The sequence below is a fragment of the Chelon labrosus genome (assembly GCF_963514085.1).
Source record: "Chelon labrosus genome assembly, chromosome: 2".
Lineage (NCBI taxonomy): Eukaryota > Metazoa > Chordata > Actinopteri > Mugiliformes > Mugilidae > Chelon > Chelon labrosus.
This window is the reverse complement of record NC_140338.1, coordinates 34,111,936-34,136,567: the sequence shown is the minus strand read 5'-3', so window position 1 is coordinate 34,136,567 and position 24,632 is coordinate 34,111,936. Positions and strand designations below refer to the sequence as shown.

The 24,632-nt window shown below is 40.5% G+C and overlaps 1 protein-coding gene across 8 annotated transcripts; it reads right to left on the bottom strand.

The window, feature by feature from the left end:
* Positions 1-1,538: 1,538 nt before the first annotated feature.
* atf7ip (activating transcription factor 7 interacting protein) lies at positions 1,539-24,339 on the bottom strand. Of its 8 annotated transcripts, XM_084564429.1 has the most exons (15): positions 24,051-24,339; positions 9,989-10,041; positions 8,614-9,123; positions 8,413-8,470; positions 8,005-8,220; positions 7,677-7,858; positions 7,420-7,557; positions 7,235-7,306; positions 7,050-7,132; positions 5,370-5,434; positions 3,771-4,433; positions 3,589-3,690; positions 3,356-3,433; positions 3,080-3,162; positions 1,541-2,879 (listed from the first exon to the last, which is right to left on the bottom strand). In XM_084564429.1, exons 3-15 carry the CDS (start codon positions 9,115-9,117, stop codon positions 2,421-2,423), a joined length of 2,703 nt encoding a protein of 900 aa, XP_084420555.1. In that variant the 5' UTR covers positions 9,118-9,123; positions 9,989-10,041; positions 24,051-24,339; the 3' UTR covers positions 1,541-2,420. The 8 variants fall into 8 exon arrangements, with proteins under 8 accessions (XP_084420554.1, XP_084420549.1, XP_084420548.1 ...); XM_084564428.1 differs by having other exon boundaries at positions 1,539-2,879; positions 3,771-4,430; positions 7,050-7,129; positions 8,005-8,470; XM_084564423.1 differs by having other exon boundaries at positions 1,540-2,879; positions 8,005-8,470; positions 24,041-24,339.
* Between the last annotated feature and the right edge of the window lie 293 nt (positions 24,340-24,632).

The following is a 24,632-nucleotide window of genomic DNA, read 5'->3' as shown; positions in this document are numbered from 1 at the left end:
TCACTGACAAAAGTTCCGTGATGTTTGGAACACAAACTGCGATGAGAGACAAGAGCCAATTAATAAGGTCACTCGCCACCAAGTGGTCAGGGGTGTGAATTGCAAGCTGTCAAAATGACGGATGGCCTTCAGATTTTTCCGTCATAGTTTAAAAAAAACGGTCCATGACGGGAAATATTCGGTTAACGCGACCCCTGATCAAGAGTGAAATGACTGCGAACTTCTCCGTGCCTCACGCCAACGTCATGGTTGGCGTATGCTGGCTTCTACAGCTGTTGATCTTTTGGCGAGAGGTGATGCTGGGAAACTGTCATAAATGTGAAAACAATTAGTCAGACCGATCGGGACTGTGCCGGTCGACCCTGAGCAGAGCCATGCCAGCCTTGCGGGACGGCATTATCCGCATGGCACCCAGGTATATCAAATTCCCATACAATGCATCTGAACAGGTCAACATTAAAGCGCAATTTGCAGCGAGAGCCGGTTTTCTGAATGTAATCGGAGCTATCGACCGCACACACATTGCTATAAAAGCGCCATCACATGATGAACTTGTAAATGTCAACAGGAAACATTTTCATTCCATCATCAATGTACAGATCATATGTGATGCGTAAATGCAATTAACCGACATTGCAGCGCGTGGAGGACAGCTGCCAAAGAGTACATTTTTGCACACCTCCACTCTTATGTTTTCATTTTCTGATCGTGCAGAGAGGGGACTCTCAGGTGCAGGGTCAATTAAAATATAATTTGCATATTTAAAAGATGGGGGGTGGATAGGGAGGGGTCGGGTACAACATGTGCGCTCAATTGGGATGTACAAAGGAAATGTGCTTCTGGATCTGAACGTGAGTCAAATTTTAGTAGGAAATCCATGCAAGTCTTTGTACATGAGACCCTAGGTCATTCAGTATATTCAGGTAGTCAGCTGACCTCATTCTTTGGGCACATAATGTTGCTGAACCTAGACCTGACCAACCACAGAAACCCCAGATCATAGCACTGCCCCCACAGGCTTGTACAGTAGGCACTAGGCATGATGGGTGCATCACTTCATCTGCCTCTCTTCTAACCCTGATGCGCCCATCACTCTGGAACAGGGTAAATCTGGACTCATCAGACCACATGACCTTCTTCCATTGCTCCAGAGTCCAATCTTTATGCTCCATGGCAAACTGAAGAGTTTTTTTCCCAGTTAGTCTCACTGATTAGTGGTTTTCAGGGTACAACCTGGACAGGATGCCAGTCTATCACAGGGCTAACACAGAGAGACAACCATTCACACTCACATGTACACCTACGGCCAAATTAGAATCACCACTTAACCTAACGAGCATGTCTTTGGACAGTGGGAGGAAGCCGGAGTACCCGCCCCTTATTGCATCAGTGGGGTTAAACAACTTGCCAGCTGAAAGATAATCGTCCATGCAGTAATTATCCAATAGGAGGCTCGTACCCATTTGCTTAGTTAAATCCAGGTGGCGAATTTTGTTTTGGCCAGGCAGTATAAACATAATTTTTAGATTTTACTCTTGCACGATGACCAGATTAAACCAGTTTGTTGCTTTTGCTATTGGCATCCCTGCCAGTGTCATATCATCCGACATTGTTTATTACACTTCGCACTTTATTGCACATTTCATACATGATGCATAACCCTTATGGTTATTGTGTCTCCAATACACTTTCATGTATACACATACTTTCCAAATAGTATAATCTATATTTCTGCATCAGCTGTTTAAACCACAAACAGACGAGCCGCTGACATCGTCTAATACCCAGAATTCGGTTCTTCTGTGTGAACTATCCTGTTACCAAAATGTCAACGTCTCAGTGGGGTACTGGTGGTTCTTGAGGTGGTAAATTGTTAGTGTCTGTAAATGCAGTGAAGGGCTATGGATTGTACAATATAGTCTTCAGTGTGTCACAATCTCACAAAGCCTAGACTTTAATAAAAACTTTTATTATGTTTGTCAAAGTCTGGTTGCCAGACAAAACTTACAAAAAATTATCATTTAATTTCTACCACACATTTAGACATTCTGTGCAACTGAGTTTACACCAATAGTCCTGTCACCTATCCTCAAGTAAAGAAAAAAGATCTGGGTCTGAGTAACAGGAGAAAACAACATAAATATCTGACTTAGTGGAGGGGCAAAGTAAATCCATTATATACACAACAGTTACAGCAAGTCCAAAAAATACATTACATACAATGAACCAGACAAAACCAAGCGTTTGCTGCTTCAGTTCTCCAAGTCATTCAGTAGTCCAGTTGATATGAGAAGTATTTACACATACCGTATGTTTTCGGCATATAATATGCGAGTTCCTATCACAAACACAAACGAAAAATCAACTAAAAGAAGTCATAAACTCTAAAAGGCAAAAATGTGTCTATGTTCCTTAACAGTTCAGCTAGAGCTGGAACTGATGACATTTGTGCACTGAGGTTCACAGAAGGAGCCAAAGCGCCCATAGATGTCTTTGGCTCGAACAGCAAAATGGTATGTGGAGCCAGACTGGAATTGGGTCAGCGTACAGGCCATAGGTAGAGGAAGCGCCTTCACCTCCCCAATCTTCTTCCAGTGCTGCTGAGCTGCACTGCTGTTAGAGTTGTCTTGATGGAAGGCATAAAGGTGATAGCTTTCTACAGCTGCACAGGTCCGATCAGTTTCTGTCACACACCAGGACAGCACTATACCGGTCTGACTTGGCACCAGCTTCAGCTGAGGCTGTTGAGGAAGTGAGGTCCGTTCAGCCTCGGGGGGTAAACGTGGCATTGCGGGTGCTGCGGGGAGAGGGGGCAGCGGCATGCTGGTGCCTCGGGCTGGTGTAGTAGTGGTTACAGTGCGAGATTTCGCTGAAGACTCCTGCAAAACAGATAACTGAGTGATTAACTATTCTTTAAAAAAAAAAAAAAGATCTGTATTAATAATAGTTTTATAAACCCTGTGTCAACACAAGAACCACAGATTGTATATCATGTCCAAATAACAATCATTCAAGACTGAAGGGACATTACAGAACCACAGGCGGGTAAAATGTGAAAAATGCACTTCTAGATCCTCACCAGTTGGGGGCGGTGATGCACTGTCAGCTGAGGATGACTTGAGGAGTTCTGATTGCTTTGAGGGGATGACCTTGCTCCAGTACCTGAGGACAGAGCACACATAAGTTACAGCACATGTATAATTTAGATGTAAGCACACAATGTTTGTATACATGTTTAGTATTTGTAATGCACAACAGCCATACACCCAAGAGTGTTGGCTTATTGAATTGTTGCAATATCACATGTATGCCCAAAATATCAGTTCATGCCTTCAAAGTAAAACAGTGGTCTTACTGTTGGGAATGCTGATGACTGGGTTTGAACGCGGGGTGGATGGCGGAGTATTGACATTAGCATTCTTCACTCCAGTCACTGTAGAATACAGGATAACATAGTAAGCTTACGGATTGTCTTCTTCTACAGATTGTGTAATACAGTATGTTAACGTCTATAAAATTCATTTTATTATGCCATCTTTTAAATTTAGTTGGTAAAAAAATAAAAAAATAATTGTAGCCCAGTCTTACCTTGCACATCATCATCATCCTCAGTGAGGTCGATGACGGACCCTTTGGGTCGTGGTGCTGGAGGGACTGCTTTGGATTGAGTGGTTCCTGAAGCTTGGTTGTCTGCAACACCAGAAAAAAATAATTTAGTTGAGAGACACATTAATCGATGCATTAAACAAAATCATTCCAACGACCCCCACCTGTCTTTGATGTCAGAGAAGTCCCTTGCGGGGGTCCTGGAGCAGTGGAACCTGTTGCTGCCGGCCCAGAGGTTGCAGGCGAAGAGGCTGTAGACATAGCCCCAACTACAGAGACGGTCTGAGCAGGCATCCTGGCTGTGGTCACAGATACCCCAGCATTGGGTGTAGTTATTCCACCAGCACCTCCTTGGTACATAGCACGAGTAAGAGAGATCTGGGCAGGGGACATCTGACCAGGGGAGGCCTGAAGGGCTTGGACAGTGGCAGCGGCGGGGGCACAGGCTGGTGCCGTGGTAGTGATAGGAGCAGGCTTGAGTATAAAGGTGGTGGTGGAAGCAGTGGTTTTGGCCTTGTTTAGCGAGTTGGCTGCAGACAAAGAGGAGACAGGGATGTTGACCAGTGTCCCTGCCTGGCCATTCACTGATAAAGGCAGCTGGATGAGGAGAGGCTGGCCTGTAGCCACCATGCTGCTCCCCGTGGCTGTCTTTAGAAGCAGTGTGCCTGTTGGACTTTGAGTGGTGATGGCAGTGGCCAGAGTGGAGACAGCGTTAGAACTAGAGCTGATCAACTGGAGGATGGGGGCCTGTTGAACCATGGCAGTAGAGGTGGAGATGGGGGGTGGAGCCATGGCAGGAGCTGGCAGAGCTGGTGGGGCCGGAACTACTGGGGAAAAAAGGAAATGTTTGTTTCAGAAGGAGACTGAAGGTCTCACTGAGATTTTGACTCACTCTCCAACTGTACTAGGACAGATTTATTGTCATTCTGTTTGTCCATTTTTATTGTTAAAACAAAAGACATGTAAACACATTACAGCAGAAACGTGTGACAAATTCACTCACACTCTCAAACATGGCCAGAGGAAAAGGGTGGTGATCTTCTGTATTTCAGTTGCAGTCAAAAAATCTCTGACCAAAACCAACAAAGCCGAGAACAAGAAAAGGGTTCGTTTAGGGCAAATAATTTAAACCTGAGAAGAAACTCAAGTGCCGAACTCCAGGGAAGTCCTCATAGGGCCCTACCACTGCAGTATACATCACATGCGCTAAGCATTGTGGAGATGCGGGAGATAGACGACAAGAGGCACCTTTTTTTTTATTATTTTCGGATGGGGTTTAAAAAACAATTAATAATCCAATTCAAATCGTTTTTTATTTGAAAGATTTGATATCGATTCTTAAAATCGTCATAACTTATTTTTAAATATATGCCATTTCCTGCATCCTCTGAATAGAAATCTTTGCGCAGTCTTGCAATATCCATTGAACCGGGACCTTGTGAAACAGAATTGATTCAAGAAATCAGCAGGAACACGCAGCCCTAGTATCACCCCTAGCCTGATAATGTGAACCAGAAAATGTACATTTTTAAACAATTCACAGGTAATGGTTGTAACTAATTTAAACTCTGTTGTTGGTTTTGGTTAATTAAAATATTTCTTTGCACTATTAAAGGGAGCTACAGCTCCAAACTGAATGCACAAAGAACATGCAAATTCCACACACAACACCAATGTTCAGACCCCCAACTTTGTTGCTGAAAGTTGTCACTGGTTATTCTACCAAAAACGGTAGACGCATAGAAGAAAATCCTGCTACTCACCAGCAGTGTTGGATGAAGAAACAGTTGTTGGAGTCTGCTTTACCTCCATGGAAGTCCAGATCGGCCTGTTTAGAAAAATTGCTTATACTTAGAGTTGTTGACACTTGAAGCTAAGTATGTCCATGTTAGGAGGCTGCCTGAATGAGGTAAGGTGCGGTCATTTCATTTTATTCCATTTCACACAGACATCTTGGAACATCTTGCAGCAAGATTCCAACTTATAATTAAAGTGCATGTCCAAGTTTTCATTAAATAATTTATCAGTATCTAGTAATAGTTTTCAAACACAGTTCCAATTCCAAAATGTTTGTGTGAAAGTCACCAGGGATCAATATCATCTTCAAAATAATACACATTTTTATGAACAGTGATGAGGATCTAAGCGATTTAGACTAAACGTTTTCTTATTTTCTATTGTGCGTTATGACAATTGTCCCAGTATGCTTCTGTTCCTTTAACATTGATTGTCAAAATGGCACCACAGTTCTGTCATCATATTCTCGAAAAAATTCCGGTCTTCTCTTTACTCGCAGAATTTCATTGATAGCGTCACGAATCTCTCTCCACCTGTCACAAGACAGTACAGGGAAACGGCTCTCGATGTACTTCCTCATTGCCTTCCTTAAGTTCATGGGCAGTGCGTCCTTGCCCAATAATCCGACATAGTTGACCTTCGCGACCCAGTCACAGTAGTCCTCATATGGTACCAAGTAGCGGAATATGTAAGATGCATAGCGGTCAGGCCTTGGATTTCCTGAACTTCTCTTGCAGTTGTGGTACAACACATTTTCCAACTGGGAAGAAATTGTGCGGAGTTTAATGTCCGCTCTGCATTTTCCTTCACTGTATTCTGACAGTTTTCTTGCCATGGCAATATGGCGAGTCATGTCTTTCTCCTCTTCCTCTTCCATTTTCTCTTCTTCGTTCTCCTTGACAGAAAGTGCCGGGGTCTTACCAACAGGGGGAACCACTGCATCTCTGGGCACCTTAGGCTGTGGCTCAACTGTCTGCCGACGGAGCACACTGTTGGGAGGAGAGGTGCAGTTTTAACTACACTCTGCACTGCCTGAAGAAACGCTCAGGCTTCACATTGTAGAACGTCACAAGACTCAGGACCTGGACCCACGCGGGTTATTTTGCAGGTGCAAAACACAGACTGGGGTGTGTGTGTGTTTATTCAAAAACAAGTCTTAGGAAATATTTGGAGAAAAATTAAGAGTTTCAAAAAGTTGGTCCTGACAAACCGAACAAAGGACATGGAATCTTGTAGTATGGATTTGGAGGAAGTATAGATTCTTTGTTGTCTCCATTTGTTTTAAAGTCAGTTTTTAGCAATTACAGTTAGCAACCCGGGACAATGTCAACTATTTACGCTTCGCGGTTCCATGTGTAGTACTGGCTTCAGTCCGGTATTGTCACGTTCATACAAAAGCCAAATTATAATGACACAAAATATCAGCGTGCACAGACTGCTCTATGATTTTAAGACTTCATGATTCAATACATTGATTCTGTGAATTTTGAAATATTTTATTACATGATAAAATGGTCTGAGCTTGTAGTGAAGTGACTAAAAAAGCACATCCAAAGACCTTCTGAACCCAACTTCACAAGTTAAGATATATGGTATGGTTGACAGGGATCTAGATAAGAAATTGCTCCAGCCATGGAGAGACTTACCGCTGAGCTTGAGGGTTGTTTGTAACAGTCGCAGTCTTGGCAGAAATGGCGGCAGCGGCAGCAGTAGCAGCAGCAAGCGCCTGCTGAGATCAAACAGCAAGCTTTGAGAGTTTTTTAAGACAATATCACTTGCATATCAGGTGCAAGGATTTCAGCAAATACCAAAAGAAAACACTGTGTCCTACCTCTTGTTTCCTTTGGTTCTCTGATGCCTGATTGGCCTCTCCAAACTTTTTCGCTAGCCGGGCTATTTTGGCCTAAAAGAGTCAAGTGGCTGACTTTAGAGTAAGCCTTTGCTAAATCTGGGGAAAGCATCTTACAGTGCAGCATGTGTTCTCTTTCTACACTATAATGACATGGTAGTACTTACCTGGAGCGTGTTAATGGCCGTTTGGTGTTTCGTGGCACATTCGATTTTGTCGACTCTGTCCTTCAGCTCTTGGAAATGTTTGTCAAAGATCGTCAGCTCCAACACCCTCAAACGTTCATTTACTAGCTGCTGCACAATCTAAGAAAATATGTCAGATAAAGGGACAAGGAGCTAAGAATTTATCAAAAAAAGAGTTTTGCTGGCTCAGACTTCAGAAAAACTGTACTATCATTAAAAATGTTGCAGAGAATACAAACCTTTCCGAGTTTATGATGACTACCAGCTTTTGCAGTAATTTTAAGTTCCAGTTGAGCCTCCAGCTCCTCACGCTCCACTTTTGGCCTCTTCCCCTCTCTTTTTACAGTCTGTCCATCATTTTCATAGCCCTCAGACAAAGTGCGTTTCAGTCCAGTGGTCGAACTCTTCTCCTCCTTCACTGCTTAAGACAAAAAGACAAACACTGACAACTACCCAGCACGTGCCATTTATTGGTTGAAATCTTTGTGCATAATATGCTCTAAATCAGTCCCAGTATTATAAAATAATAGTGCAATGCCATCTGGTGCAATGTCCACTGTCTCATACCTGTACTAGAAGGTGGAGTGGATGACGGCCGAGATGGCTTTGTGGTTTTTCCAGCTTCAGTTTTTTCCATCTTTGGCTCAAGTTTCACAGAGTCCACCTCCATCTTTTCCTCCTTTACTGATCCTTTCTTCACTTCAACCTTGTCAATTTTTCCTTCTTTGGTGTTGTCCTCTTGTATTTCCATTTTTTGTTTTCGATCCAACCGAGAAGAACAAGCTGGATGAGATGAGGATAGACAAGAAGAAGGGGAAGAATCGGATGTGGTAAATTTGGATGAAGAAGGCTTTTCATCTTTTATTGTGGCTATGGAGTCCTCATGGTCCATGGCCCTTGCAATGTCGCTATATGTATCCACTGATTCTGTGCATTCAGATACTGGAGGTGGCACTGATGAACATGAAATCGAACCTTTAACAGAATCCTTAACCAAATCCACAGCTGGGTCTTCTGTTGTAGACGTTTTCTCCTGAGGAAGAGCATAAACAGATATATACAGAAACTATTTTTTTGGACTCTAAACAAATTCAACATTACCATCTTATCATAAACTGATACTTTGTACAGTGACTACAATTTCTAACGTTTTCCTAGTTGTTTTCTTGCATTTACCTCCTTCTCCACCACTGGGATCACGTCAGCGCCTTTTTCCTGTTGTTTCTTACATTCTGTTGGTGCTGGTGTAACAGATTCATTTGATGAGGGCAACGAACAAACATTCTTCTCCTCTGTCTTTTTCAGTTCACAGTTCATAGAGTGTGACGGTGATGTGGGAGAAGTAGTATCTTCCTGTGGTTTGGGGCTTTGCGAAGAGGGGGGGGAAGGTGACAGATTTAGGGAAAGGAATGGTGCAGGTGAGCTCAGAGAGGTCACAGAGGCAGGTGACGCAGGATGTGAGGCAGAGTCCGAGGTGTTGTTTTGCTCTTTGTCTCCCCCTTTTTGTCCCTCCTCTTTATGTGTGCCGTTCATTAGAGGTGGTGGAGATGGGTTGGACAAGCCTGGAGTGGCTGTCAACAAAGTGGTGTGAAGGCTCTCCAGCTGCTGTCGATCACTGATCTTCATCGTTTTCCTAGCACGGAAAATCTTCTTTTTCTCTTCTGTCACAACAACTTCCATTGCTGCCTGTGGAATGACAAATAGTCATCAGAGGCAATCGGAGCACATGATGGGTCCAATAGAGATCTAGAGCCAGTGAATGGCACAGTTTTTTCATCCGCTTACAAGCCTGTCCTGATCCTGATATTTACGCACTACTCAGCAAAGTAATGGCTGCACATTGTCAGAGGAAACACTAGAGGTCACTGTAGAGCCCTTTGGCTTTCTTTTCTAGAAGGTTCTTTTTTTCTTTTTTTTCCTACATATAAAACGGTCAGTTCTCAAATCGCCTGTTTCTTAATTTCCCAGCTAAATCAGTCAGATTTTCACTATCTGATAACACATTGCTGTATCTCTCTTAAAGTCATAAAGCTGTTAAGTAACCCAACCCTTTTTTCATACTAGTCAGAAAAGCTTAAACTGCTCTGAAAAAAATGCCTTTGCTGTAATTGTCTGATTAACCTGTGGATTACATGTTTACCTAAGTCATGAGCCAGAGAACAGAAATGGCTCGGAGTTAACAGCAGCAGCAACCAAATCGTCCTCCCCTCCCCCCACTCTACTATTGGTTCAGTCCTCAGCGAATCGCAGACAAACCAAGGCTGTGCTGGCAGCAGTAAGGAGGTTATGCAAAACATGAAGGCCTTACCATACATAGTTTTGGTTGTTACACATAAGTAGTATTGAGGCTAGTTGTTATATCTTATAAGTATCGATTGCATGCCTACCCCTTTTATATGCATTTATGTATGTCATAATTTGTTTATGGGTGCAAAAGCTGTATGTTGCAGGGAAATTTGACTGCAGTAAAATCTACATTTTAGATTCAGCATCAAATGTGTTATGAAATCAAGTAACAAGAAGAACTCACAGTGATAAAATTTTAACTCACCTTCAAGCTCAAAGATTCCTGGTCATGGATTTACCACTGGATTTGTCAACAACCTGAGTAGAAAGGAGACATATCTTTAAGTAAATTTCATATTACTGCTTCAAAATACGCAGACCGTATAAATAGTAAAGTATGACACTAAATTTAGGCCCACTGAGTTCAGCAGCCTATCTCGATTCTCTCTCTATCCCTTGAGCAGTAACTGAGGCTTTAGTTTTAAAAGGAGATTTATTTGTGGGGGTCACAGTGATCACAGTGTAGCATTGTAAGTACAGTATATCCACATTCACAATCACACCACAGTGTAGTGTGGACCCATCTTAGTGTGGACTTAAAATGATACTTTATACTGGATGCTGATAGGATTCCTACAGCCATTAGACATGCTTACAAAGGGCTACCACTGCTATCAATTAATTTTGCCAAATATGTGAGAATATCTTTTATATTTTTGAGGGTAGTATCTCAGAAGAAAAATGCAACATATCAAAACTCAAAAGGTAAACCATATGCTATTTGCTGGCTAGACAGTCAGCTAAGAGAACCCAACTGACATGCTATGCACAGGACACGCAGAAGTGAATAAATGGACTCAAAAGAGGGAGTGGCTTTCCAGAACAATCAGTTCACTATATTCAAATTGTTTGAGGAACTTGTATTTGGGTAAAACTTTATTTAAAAATGTCCAGCCACTGTTTTTTTTCAGCTGAGATCAGTTATCAGTATCCCAGCACAATAAAAAAGTTTCCCCTTCGGGAATAATGAAAATTTCCATGATAAATACTGACATGGACAAAGTATGGCGTTAAATCAGTCTCTTGGTTTCAGTACTGGAACACAACACATAAAGCCAGTTATTTTAGTAAGGTTTAAATTTGGATGTGGTGAGTCTAATGAGCTCCTTCATCTTCACACTGTAAAGTTGGTTAACTTTACCGTTACTGCATTGCTGACCTAGAAGACTGCAGCAGAGTTAACCATGTGAAATAGCCTCAGTCTTGAACAATGTTGAATTCGTATGTTTGTCTTTACAACTTCGTAGGTTGCCACATGTTTGTGGAAAACACTGATGTAGACTGAGCATATACCAGACACTGTAAAGCTGAGCAGCCCACTGAGATGCTGGTGCATACGCTCAGCCATTGCCTGTCTGTTCTCACATCAGCAAGCATACTTCCTGCAATGGCTAAAAACTCCTTATTGTAAAAAGTAAGTAAGAAGATATTTCAGCATAGCTGCTTAAAATACAACTTGAAAAATTATACACAAAGAAGTGGAGCTATGCAGACAGCAAGCGCGACTGCTGGTGCACTTCACATTCCAATGTTATTGGCCACTGCGCAGAGCATAATATCCCCCTCCCCCACCCTACCTCATTTACTGCGCCTGGATTTAGTGAGGAAACTCAAAATGGCCGTCAGCTCTGCTGTTTCTTACCAGACAGATCTCAGTAGCTAGCAGAAAAGAATTATGTCTGACATATATGGTTGTGGCACCACCCTACTTAACACGAATATTATGTGAAGCCTGAGGCTTCAACAAGATGCCGATGTAAACAAAATGTTGATTTAATACAAGTTCTCAAATAATATAGTAGAAATATTTGCTTTAACCATTAACTCTAGACAAGCAAAAACATAACAACAACATAGTATGGTTTATATAATAATGTCTGCTATGCCTCACTTGGAGAAATGCAGAAAATAATTGTGTGTACGATAACCATGCATCGCTGAGAGACGCATTTAAATGCTCACGTGAATTAGGTCATCGCATGCCACATCATTTTTGAACAATTATTTACTTGAACAGCAGTTATCGTAAAGCCATTCACATTTGTGCTTGAACTGTTTAGAATGCTTGACATCCCTGAGGTAAAAGTGCATTATGGGTTATTGAGTTTATGGTGTTGTTATGACAAGGCCATTTCTCGAGTAGAGAACACAGGCTTTTACCATCTGTTTGAGCTTTTGGAGCCAAAGTACGAGCTACCCTCTCCTCCCTACATTAGCTTTGAATATTCAGTTCATATATATAGTGGGATATTCCAACTGCACGGTGCATACATAATCTAGGAGAATACAAGTAAGATAATGAAGATCAGGACTTGGATTGGCAGAAACTTAATATGACATCCCGATCACAAACTGTCATCTTTAGACTTGCAAGTCTCTCTAACTTCCCATCATTGGAGAACAGGGTGACTAGAGAGTCTGTCCTGCTTCCAGCAGAAGATTCATGTTTCCTTCTACCAGTGATGCCAAGCAAACTACAAGGGTTTGGCATTCCTAGTTCACAGTTGTGAAGAACATTCTCTTCCAAGAAAAAAGTAGAGTAGTATTGGTTCAAGAGTTGCACCCATATTTCATCAGTTTTGTATCTTGCTCAATTTGCTTAACATGCAACATTCAAGGCTGTTTTGTGGATGGAGGGAAAGTTGGTCAAAAAGCTCAAGTATGAGGCATATCCGGTTGGGGTTGATTACTTGAGCATTCATCTGCTACTTGGTCAAACTTGCTAGCCAAGAGACACCCAAATAGTTGATGTACGTTTTTGTCATGAGGCGTCAGCCATTGCTCACCACATCCCAGGCTGACATGCTAGACTTGTGGTGGTACAAACGAAAACACTTTTTAATGGATTAGTATCCATTTCAGAGCTTTGGTTTACTGTACCCATCCAAATTTCAGGCCTTCTTCTGCTTCATAAAAATTGTTTGTATTGTTAAACACATATTGTTCATATGTAGCCAAAAATATGTAAATTAAAATGGGCACCTTCATACACCTGTGTGACATGTCTGACCTTCAGACCACCTAAAATATGTAGGCATTGCCGCTAAGGCTTACATGTACAATCTGTGTAACTAACTGAGCCCAAAGGTGAGTGTCAACAGGAACAAATTATGTTTTTTTAAAATCATGCATCCTGCTGTCATCACACAGTATTGCAGGTAACAAAATATCTCTACCATCGTTGATCAGCTAGTTAGCCAGGGTTCACAGCTAACTCTCTGATGGTAGTAGAAAGTCTGAAATTAAGGTTTCCAATTAATAGAAATATAAACCTCAACAATAAACCATGCCTGCGCTTTCTTCAACCAGAATAGCTACTTTACCCTTGAGAAGAGTTTTAAGCTGCACAGGAAAAGAGATACTGTAAGTAAACATGCTTTAAAAACAAAGAAATGTCGACCTTAAGCAGGATGTGTGGGACTGAGGCCTTCCATGTATCGTAAAAGCAGGGAATGGCTGAGAGGCCAGTACCAGAGCATAAATGAAAAGAGGAGGGGCTCAGTTAGGACTGGTCCATCTTGTTCTTTGCAGAGGTTGGTTGGATGAAGTACATAAAGCCAAAAAAAGAAATCTATAATGGATATTAATGGAATGCTTTATAAAAGAAGAAACAACGTAACACCTCTGACACAGCTGTGTACCATGATACGCCTAAAATATTTTTTTCCTTTGTCATGACACAAGTGCATGGTATATGTACATGTACCAACAATGCATACAAATCAAATCTTCTGTCTACCGCATTATAAAGTGCATCATGGAAGGATTATCAATAACAACCCTAGCTACCAGCGCACAGACAGAGAGGAAGTACACTTCCCAGACTGTTGCTTAGCAACACCCATCCCCCAACTCCAGCACAAACTAGTCCCCAATATGGAAATCTACAGGCAGCTTGGACTGAACCATTATGACAAAGGGCATGGGGGAGTCTGTGCTTTAAAAAATCATCATAGGAAAATGTAGTTTTATGAATAAAAGGTCGTGGAGAACATTGTAAGACATAAGAATACTGCTGGAGTGCAATGCTTTATGGTAGTTCTGTATATGTTGAGATTTCCCCACCAACTGTTAAATACAGTATGTCAAGCTGTGTTTCAATCCATGAATTTCCTGTTTTGAAAAATGTAAATTAACCCTTTCAGTGAAAATAATATTTCCCCATGCTACCTCTCCACTAAATCTTTGATAAACTGTACCTGAATTGAATACATATAATGCGAGCACCCTGAGCACTTGCTGTTGCTGAGATGAGCACCAGGTTAGCCTCAACCTTCTACAGCCCCTTTAATGACTCAGCCACTGTGGACTACAGAAGACCTTAGTCACATTGTAATAGGATCCAATATGTCTCTTATAGGTCATGCAATGGCACCTGGAGAGGCTTTTGGATAAAATGAACAGGACAAATAGTTGTCCTAAATGTGTTGTGTGATTTAAGTATTATCAGGCAACATATGTAAACTTATGAAGTATGTCTATGGCTGCTTCATGCTGCTAACAGTTTCTGTCAAGAAGAGCAGTGCCATTGAGTTCAACAGTAATTTTCTCATTAGTTAAAACAGCAAATCTGAAGATCATCCCGTTATATATTATAGCTACTATGCAAATGTCTTCTACGTTATCTCCACTGTGTTAGCAGTGTGCAAACAGAGTAAGTTGTGACTGAAAATCAAGGTGTACCAAACACCAGGTTTGCAGTATTAAAGAGAGTAAAGAGATCAATCTCCCACTTTTGCAGTGGGAGTCTGATGGTTTTAATAAGAACAATCTGGATGAACAGAAAACAACTGAAAAAAGACATACTCTACAAAATTATGGGAACGTATTTTTAAAATGTTTAAACGTTCACCTTTCACAGGAGGACTTGAGAAACTAAGGCCATCCACTGGAAGCAAGACACATAATTTGTTGAGCTTAACAAGAAACAAGGGTCACATGGCGAAAAAGACAGAGAAAAGGTCAAAGTGAAAGGGGGAGGAGTCTGGTTTAGACTGTTCCATTTGACTAAAAACTAAGACTTTTTTAAAGGGCCTCCCGTTATAACAATGACAACACAAACGGTAAAATAAAGTCTCAATATAGGTGTTGTCAAACAACTGACGCAACCTACAGGCAGCACCTCTCTCTCTCTCTCTCGATCACTCTCTGACACACACACACAGTCTATCTCTCTCTAGAACAGCCTTTCCTGGCCAAACACGGGCTGAACCATTGTGGTATGGGGAGGAAGTGGGGGTGGGGCATTTAAAAACAAAAGAAATAAAAGATAAAAGAATTGAATAAATATAACAATGAAAGAGTATTTACATATTTGCTAAATGCAAGGAGTATATTTTACACTAAATGTAAAGTACTACCGCTGGGGTTTCTTTAGCCAGCAAAAATATTGCTTTCTTGGGCACACGATCTCATGCTAGCTGCACACAGCAAAAAAAAATTAGAGCACAGTCTGATACACTAAGCAGCCTCTATCCGCCCAGCCTCTCCCACTTCAGGGAGGGCAGCTGTTAAACAGACTGAACCATTCCAACACAGGGGTGTTCAAATGAACAAAGAACATCCATCTGAAAAAAGGAGCAGAAAAATATACTAGGTGAATTTTTACTTATATACTAAAGTTTTCATCAGCCAATACAAAAAAAATATAAAAAGTAATGCCATGGTTTGTTAAGTATTAGAAGTACTAGAGTACTAGAAACATAAGAAATTTATTTTTAATAACTAGCAAAGACCTTCCCCTGTTTTCATCAAAAGCCCTGTTCTCAGTAAATAAAACTTTGCTGCACACTCACTTCTGCCACTGCAGAAACACAAAATGGCCACCAGCGTTTCTGCGAACAGCATGCTGAGGACAGGCATGAGTAGATCATATAACAAACTCCGCCCACAAAAAAAAAAAAGAACTAGAAGGTGTATCTGCAGAAATCTCCATAAGCACAAGGTACAGTACATATGAGTAACATTTGTTAATCCTAGATCAAATGTAGTTGCCAGATGCCATATGTAATGTGGTCTCAGTTCAGCAACACTTTGTGACTTAAAAGTAATCATTTTTGATGAATCAAACACTGAAAAAATTCTCTAATGTTAGACATTTTCCGTAATACTGAGGGTGAAAAGATGTCAGTGAGAGAAGAGTATGCATTCCAACATTACTGTGTGCGCAGTCTTCCCTTCCCCCACCAATGCAGCCTGCATCTGGATTCACTGAAACTCAAAATGGCCACCTGATCAGCTGTGCGCAGACACAAGGAGCTCTTACAGCCTGCCACATCTAGCATTACATCTCTTAATAATTCAACAAAACCACATTACTGAAAACGATTATATTGTAAAGTCTTATCAGTAAGACATTAAAATTTAGCTGAATGTACCTTTGAAAATATTTAGCAAAATGAAACATAAGTCTGTTTCGTACGATTCCTAAAGCATGTAGCAATCTTACAACAATGGCTGTTTCAACTATCAGGGCTTCACTGTATTTTAACTGTATGCTAAACATTAAAGCAGATATCATTAGATCGGATCTCTCTTTAAGCTTCTTATTTGCAACATTCAAGCTAATTATTATTTTACTGAGTACATAAATTATACAGGCTATAACTTGAACATGCTGAAAGACATTATTACGGTCAGTCTAGACTAGTCTTTTTTTTGCATTTTGCCATTGAGCTTTAATTACCAACCACGATGCAAGGACATGCTAGTCAAGTAGACTGGAGAATCTGAACTTCCAAGAAGCATGAAAGTGTGTGTGGATGCATTTGCCAGGATGTTAGCTCTGACAGACTGGGGTATTCTGCCTGAACCAAGTGTATGCTCAGAGAGGCTCCAGTCTCTCAAGAGACTACTTCTCGAGGGACAAAGAAAACATTTTGATGCATGTCCTCAAATTGGAAACGTACAATCAGTGTGATTGCCTAATTTCAAACTACTGAATAAATACTAAAAATTCAAATACTACGTCTGAATGGTGTAACAATTACAATTATCATTTTTTTACGGTTAACATTTGCTGCTATTCCAGTGGGCAGGAAATAAGATGGAGCCGAGACTTTGAGTTATTCTGAGCAGCAGCTGATTTCTGATCTTTCCTGTGACATTCCTTTGTGTATGTCTATTTATATCCCATTTCCCATCAAACATAGGTGTGCATGTTCTTTACATTTTTCATCATCTTCATGATCCAAATTTCAGGAAGTTACAATAAAAGATGAAGGCCTTTAGACCTTTAGAACTTAAGTATTGTAAGTAGACAGACAGCATAATTGTAATATTTCTGATATTCCATACAATGACTATCAAAATATAAAGTGTTCAGCAACAGTCGTAAAGAAATTACTGTTCCTTAGCTTAACTACTGGCCAAACACTGTACGCGTAATTAGTTTTTTTCCTTACGTTTTAAAAGTGGAGACCAGCAAGAGCAGAGTAGAAGGAAAAGAGGAAGAAAAATAGTAAGAGGGTGGGGGTGGGGAAAACCAGGAGTTTCCATGTGAAACAAGCAAGCACATGGTGATTATTCTTTAGCCATGCGCAGCTGAGGGAGGCTACAGGGATAGCTAGAGAAAAAATACAATATCAAACAGCAGCGCATAAAATAATCATCAGTGTGCCAAATAAAGCTAATTTAGGTTAACTTGAAACATACCCATAAACACACTTTTGGTTAATTACAGAACTGAAATATGCTCATGCAGGTGATCTTGTTTTTTCTGCTAAACCTCTGACCATTTCTGGAATAAAAACACTTTTAAGTCAGATTACAAGATCTAGCTATAGCTAGCACCACTCAGAACCAGACACAGAGCGCCAACACCCCTCCCCCACACCTGCAGTCTGCTCCAGACTGGAGTTTTACAGCCAAGCATGGACTAAACCATTGCAGCAGGAGGGTGTTCTCACCAACAAGGGACAGAGCTCCCTCCCCCCAAGAGGTGAATGACACATTATAACATGTCTAAACCAAAAAAAGTTCAGAGGTTACATGTTAAAAACCATATTAGCCTATGCTTTACAGAATTATATTCTTAGTGAATTCTAGTTCTCCTAAATTGCCAGATATTTCACCCCTAGCCTTAAAAGAGCAGCACATTCTCTTGAATTTTTTGATCAAACTGTTTATTTCTGTCTCTGTAGCAGTTCGTCTAGGTTTATGTTCAAACATGTCACTTTTATATTTTTGAAAATTAAATCATTAAAGACAGAATGCTGACTGAATACTATGAGCTGCTTTTTCCTTCTCTGTCTTAACCACACATTCAAGCACGAGCAGAAAGTAGCAATGAGAATTATGGAGATTGTGGTAGCAATACAGCTAACATTTCCTGTGAAGGTTCTCAAATCTCGGATAACATTTCCTTACTTAATCATTTGGATTAGTCAACAAGCTAGCCTGCGCGACACATTCCCCACCCCCACTCTCGTCTTTGAAGGACTGCTTGCAGTGAGTGCTATAGCACAAAATGGCTGCTGCTGCTGCTGCAGAAAGATTCTCTGTCATCATGAGTATGACTGCCCATGACCCAAAAAGGACAATCTCTTGGTACTTAATGCAATTAAAATATGTGACATTTGTTTCCGTTTACCCTGCTGGCTTGGTTCGATCTGGAATGGTAACATCTTTTTAGTAAGATTTATTTTACCCATAACAAATCAGAACCAGATTCAACTTTATTGGTCAAGTATGCGTAAGTACAAGGTATCTGTTGCCAACTTAAACTATCCTACAGTACACACTTAGACACACAAAACGCTACAATACATTGCAGCACATGAAGAAAAACCTAATGACAACTACAACAAACCAGTCTACAGTGCCACCATAACACAAATTTTAATAGTTGCTCACTTAGAGAAGTCAACACATAATATAGTCTGTTATTTAAAAAAAAAAAAAAGTTTGTTGCATTTCCAGGCAAGGGACATGTGCCCGTCCTGGAGGGAAGACAAATTAGCCCATTTATGGAGCCCCCCAACCCCCAACCCCCAACCTTACTACCCTTTGGAGTCTGTGCTTGTCCTGTTGTGTGGCAGAGATGAACGACATGGTTACTGATGCACAACATGGACTTAGCGGTGGTCCCGCAGAAATGGCAGGAAAACTGGAAAGGGTCCAGCCTGTAGTGTTGTTTAGATATGACAGCACCAAGCTCTCAAAGCACTTTACTACTAAAGATGACAGGGAATCTGGCATGGTTGTGGTCCTCTTGTACAGTTAAAGCTTTTGGGGAAACTGGAATTATCAGCACTTGATGCACAGAAAGACAGCGTCTATGTGGACATTCCGACTGCAATGAGACACTGATGGTCTGAAAAGCAATCTTACGTCTTCCTCTCAGATAGTTAGAATTGGTTTGAGGTGGCTAGGGCCAGTGTGCTGTATGTAGGCAGGGGGAGAACTGCTGATGGCTGGGGGCAGTGGTGTCGATGGCTAGTTAATGCATTTCTTATATTTGCAGTAAAAAACGTTCCGCCAGTTGTGGAAGGAACACTTGTCTGCCTTCTGCCGGGTGTGGGGCAGATTTTGTAATTGGTAAGGAGATGCAGACCTCTTCACAAGGATACCTGGTGCTTAGCTTAGAATGAGCTTCTCAGAATGAAATCCTTCTAGCTACTCCGATTTCATTTGAGCCCGTTACATTAACAAAGTAACAGTCGATCAACATTTATTAACTTTAACTCAAACATGCAGCACTCAGTTCCAAATGCCATTTTTTTAAGTAGACAGCTCACTGCATTACCAATGCACCTTATCTCCACTGCTGTAGGCTGTCTCTTTGTCATTTTGTCATAGCTTGCCATTGTTAAATATTTTTAGACGACTAGTTGATTACTCGACTTTACTGCTGTGCCATGCCATGTGACTGCAAATCAACAATTTCAGTGTCAAAGTTATTAGACCTTTAGCTGCTGTACACAGAAAAGGCATCAGGGAAATCCCAGCTACACAATCCATCCATACAGCACGCTGTGAAGAACTATTAAATACTATTGAAGGTGCCGATTGAAATAGGCTATACATATCTGCTACACAAGGTATTGATGTGTTCATGCGTTTATGTTCACTTCTGTTGTGTTCTCTTAGTTGACATTGTTGCTGTGGTTGTAGAGAGTGTCCTTGATGTCAGTGGATGCACCATATGAGGGATGGAAGTTACGGTAGAGTTGAGAGTTTGCTGAGAGCTGCATATTAGAAGTGTCATACTGACGGTGTTTATGGTGCTGGCATGGGCCAATGGCAGCACGTGTTCAAGCTTCAATTGCAGAAACTTGCAGAAAAGCCCCTGTAGCTTCCTTTGAGTGAGATGCTACAATACACATACCTTTCAGAGGGCTCATCACTCCTCTCCTCACAGTTTTCTTGATCCATAACAAGACCGAGCTCATGGTCCTTGAAGGTATAAGATGCCTATTCTTTGAATCACCACAGCAATGCCAATTCAGACAACAAGTGCAATCCTTCATGGCTAAAGTTGTCGTTAAAGGCGCTCAGGCTTTTGTTTCTCAGTTCCCACATGGACTATTGAATCTCCCTAACCAAGACTGTACCCATTGCAGGACCCTTGTTGCCGACACCTAAACTACAACTCGGCAATTTTGCCACAACAACTTTTAGGAAATGAACAAAATTCAGGACTGTTTTGAATCTCTAAACTGGGCTCTGCAAACCACTTGGGGACTATATATAATATCACTGACTGCAAGACAGACTGTATCAGTACCAATACCAATGTTTGAATGGTTGAGTACACCTAGTCTTTTTCATCTGAGACACCGATCACTACACAAGGATGCAATATCGACTACTAACATCTCTGCTGTGATGCTCTTGCACAGCATTTGCGCTGCTGTGGTAGGCTGTTTCGTTTCTATAAAGCATGCATGCTTGTTGGGTCTCTAGACTACATGCCGAAGTATTCGAGACAAAGTGGCGTTTTAACGTAAGAAAAGTCATCAATGTTGGTGCGCCATTGCAGCCCTATGTCAATCTCCCATATTTTTACATGGCATGTTTCCAGTCAAACATAAATTGAAGCATACTAAAAACATCCACATGGCATAATGACAACAAGGTGAATGCTTAGAGTGGCCGAGTCAAATCTCAGACCTTGGTTCAAGAGAATTTGTGGGGCTGGATTTGAAAACAGAATTTTTGCAAAGAAGAATGGAGTAAAATTGTACAGTCCAGATAAGCAAGACTACGATCATACACACCAACTCTGTGATTACAGCCAAAGATGCCGTTTTTAAATACTGGCTTTAGAAGATAAAAGGAAAAAAATAATCACCTTTTCATTATATATTTTTAATAAACATTATTTTGTAGAAAACCGTTCTCACCTTTACAGCAAAGTTTTTTTTTATTAAATTCTCGTCAAAAGACGCAGATAATATTGGTCATCAAATAATTAAAAAAAAAAACAATAAAAAGGGAGATCATCCAAGTACAGGACACTTTTCATAGTTACTGTACATATGGTATACAGTAAGTATATAAATGTACCGACCTGAACATTTGTCTGCTTTCTTTGAAAGTAGTTTATGAAAAAATATTTTTTTGAGTGGGGTCCTATAGTTCATATCAATGATAAATTAGGAAAAAAAATGTGTGGAATAAGCTTCTCTTAAAACAAACATGTATATGTGTAGGCCTGACTAATTAATCCTAGTTTATGTGCAAAATGTCAAACTAATTTAAAACATACAAGTCCTTCTAATTATCAGTGTGGTGGGATAAAAATTATTAATAACAAGTATTTTGGTTCTGGGGTCAGATTTTATTTCACATCACTTTCACCACTTTCAGTCTGAAGCAAACAAACTGGCTCAAACAGTTTAAACCTGTTCCTGAGAACTTGCCATTTTTTCAAAAATTAACCAAGATATTTTCCATGATAAAACTTTTAAAATTTACACCATGGATATTTGTGAAACTGGAACTTAAATAAGACATGTAGTGATTACATTAGAAACACAGAAAACTCAGTTCTTTTTTGATTAAGGTCAGGTTCATATTGACAACATTATGATGAATATTTACATACCAAGTGACATTTCTTAAACAGATCCCACATACAGTTACTGGGTCTATTACACAACATGTTCACAGACCCCCTTGTGGACACATACTGTAGAGCTCTTATAGCAAGATGACATGGCAGATTTCTCATCCTTCATGCTGGATCATGGTAATGATTTAGGTTTACCAAACATTCTATTAGATAAGCCTCATCACATCTACCAACAATCTAGTGTAACATAAACGCAACCTATAAAAGCTATGCACAACTTTTAAAATAATGTTTAGTGTAAGCACAAATAAGACTGGCGTGACGCTTTGGTTGTTTTATGGTTGAATTATCTGACATGTGTAAAATGAAGGGTTTCCATTGGCCTGTGTTAGTCATAGGCTAGCAGCTGCACAGCACTGATGTACATCTGGCAACAAACCTGCATAAACCAGGACTGAAAATGGTGCCACTGCTAGGCACACAAATTCCTCTTTTTCTCCACATAGAGATCTCCTGAACACCTCTCCTAATAACATGGGCAGACAGAGGTTCAACCTATTATAATCTCATTTAGTATAAATGTTGTATGATCAGGAAAATCTGATACACCATAGTGGATGAGTGGTTGGATCAATTCAGCAATGTAAAATTTTTTTTTTTTTTTTTCAAATGTAGGTGGCGCCTTTAAAGGCTGCTTCCTCTTCTGCAGAAAAAGAAGACTAATGAATTACAAGTGCACCATGTGAGCACTGCCACTGGGTGAAGTGGGGGAAGGTGAAACTAGAAGCAGGGCTGTAATGTAAAGTTCTGAAATGGTAAAAGAAAATCTAAAAAAGCTCTGTTTGGATTAAAATAAAATAATCAATTTTTTAATCATCATAAACATGATTGAATAATCTAATTCTGACTGGCTGACTTATGACTCTGTAGTACATTCAGCACTAAGCTGGTCACTTACTTGTACATCAACATGAACCTTATCAAAAATTATGCAAATTTTTTGGTCCATTTTAAAAAGCCACAAGAGAGGGCAAAGACAAAAAAAATACTCAACTCTGGAATCTCCATTGACATTAGGCCACACCCACATCATAGGACAGTGTGGCCATGGAAAATTACTGGGGTGTACCACTTTAGACCAAGAGGGGGGTTTAACTACAATGTCAGGAATGCAGAAGTATTCTCTTCACTTTAGTACATTTATGTATTGTTTTGTGTTCGCATTTAGACCATAGTTTAGTATTTGAATGTTTTTTTCAGTTGAGTGACATTGTCTAATAAGATGGACTGCAACATGTAAGCATTTCTTAAAAGAAATCTTTCATCGTAACTCAAAAAGATGATACAAGAAAGTGAGAAAAAACTATTTATTATTTTTCCTATTACCCACCTAAATAATTATCTCCAAGAAGAAAACAATTCATCAACCTCTGCCTTGCTTTTTGCCCCTCCCCCAAATGTCACCTCTGCATTGTGCTGGTTGTGCTTGCCTCTTGTTTTAGCACCAACACAACACTGTTGCAACCTACACTCAAATGAGGAACAAATACATCACACATATATTTCCAGAGCTCTACATAGTTTAGTAGCTGAATTAAAAGGCATCTGTTTGTATCAGACAACTAGGAAACATGAGTGTTGCAAGGCAACATGTCACTGAATCAACAGTCACTCTTTCCTTTTCGTTCATTATTTTGAGCGTGTATGATATTTGTGTGGAAGCGTTCTTCACCACAAACATAAATTTTGTCAGACAAAACAGATAACTTGCATAATATGAAAACTAATACTTAACATAAGAGAAGTCAAAATTCCTATCCATTAGCAATGAAATATTTTCAAAACACTAACAATAATGGCACTTTTAGCATGCTTATGAGCTAAAAAGTATATTAACATCACATTGACATAACATTGACATCTCAAAAAATTGAGATGTCAATTGGGATGTCAACCCTTAGTAAAAAATAAAACTTATACCATAAAGTATAACCAAAACTGCAGTATGTACTATTATTAAAATGTTAGTTGTTTTGCTAGCATCACAACTACATCCGCGCAACCTGTTGAGCTCACTGTATAATGTGGCACTCACATCTAAAAACATTAAAATAATATTAATAACTGTTTTTATTATTCGTTGTTAAATGTTCCTGATCCAAGAATAATTTCTTCATGTCAAAATTTTGTTAGACAAATTAGCAACTGAGAGCTGTTTGGCTAGCATGCTAGCTGCAATACCTCGACTCACCGGCTCTCCGCGATGTACTGCGAAGTGTTCCCGCGATTTCCAGTCTCCGTCTGTAGTAGACTATGTCTTCCTCCTCCACCACCACGCTCCTGCTGGTGTCCAACTCCTCTGCACCCTGCGTTATACAGCTGCTGTGCAAGGTGTGTTATCAACGGAGCATCGAGTGCACCGGTTTCAACGTTCACCGGGAAATCGAGTGAAGCCACAACAACCACTGTTTAGTTCGTGTGTTGGCGGACTCGACTGACTGTTCTCCGCTCTCGCTCACAGTCAGACTCCTCCTCTTTTCGAGCTCCAAAAAAAAAAAAAAAAAAAAAAAAAACTGAACAGACGTCAGCCGTTGGCGGTGGGGGTTGGTCGGTTGGTCGGTTGACGCCAAGCGGTGGCTGTGAACAACGTCCGAGACCTGAACCTTAGTTCTCCTTCAGTTTTACAGCGTCTCTACCGGTGGCGGTGCTGAAGTCGGTAGTTGCAGGGTATGTATGAACAGCTCCAGCGTTTGATGGGTCGTTGTTTTTTTTACGGATAGACTGGCAGGACTGACACAATTGTGTTTTAGAGCAGCAGCACCTCAGCTTGGAG

What these genes read in the sequence shown, in the direction of transcription:
- atf7ip (XM_084564423.1), bottom strand. Translation starts at nt 9,117, where the DNA reads ATGGAAGTTGTTGTGACAGAAGAGAAAAAGAAGATTTTCCGTGCTAGG. An exon ending in AGAACCAAAGGAAACAAGAG is followed by an intron (nt 7,133 to 7,234) that starts GTAGGACACAGT and finishes GTTTGATCTCAG; the next exon opens with CAGGCGCTTGCTGCTGCTAC. An exon ending in TTCTCTGACATCAAAGACAG is followed by an intron (nt 3,691 to 3,770) that starts GTGGGGGTCGTT and finishes CTGGTGTTGCAG; the next exon opens with ACAACCAAGCTTCAGGAACC.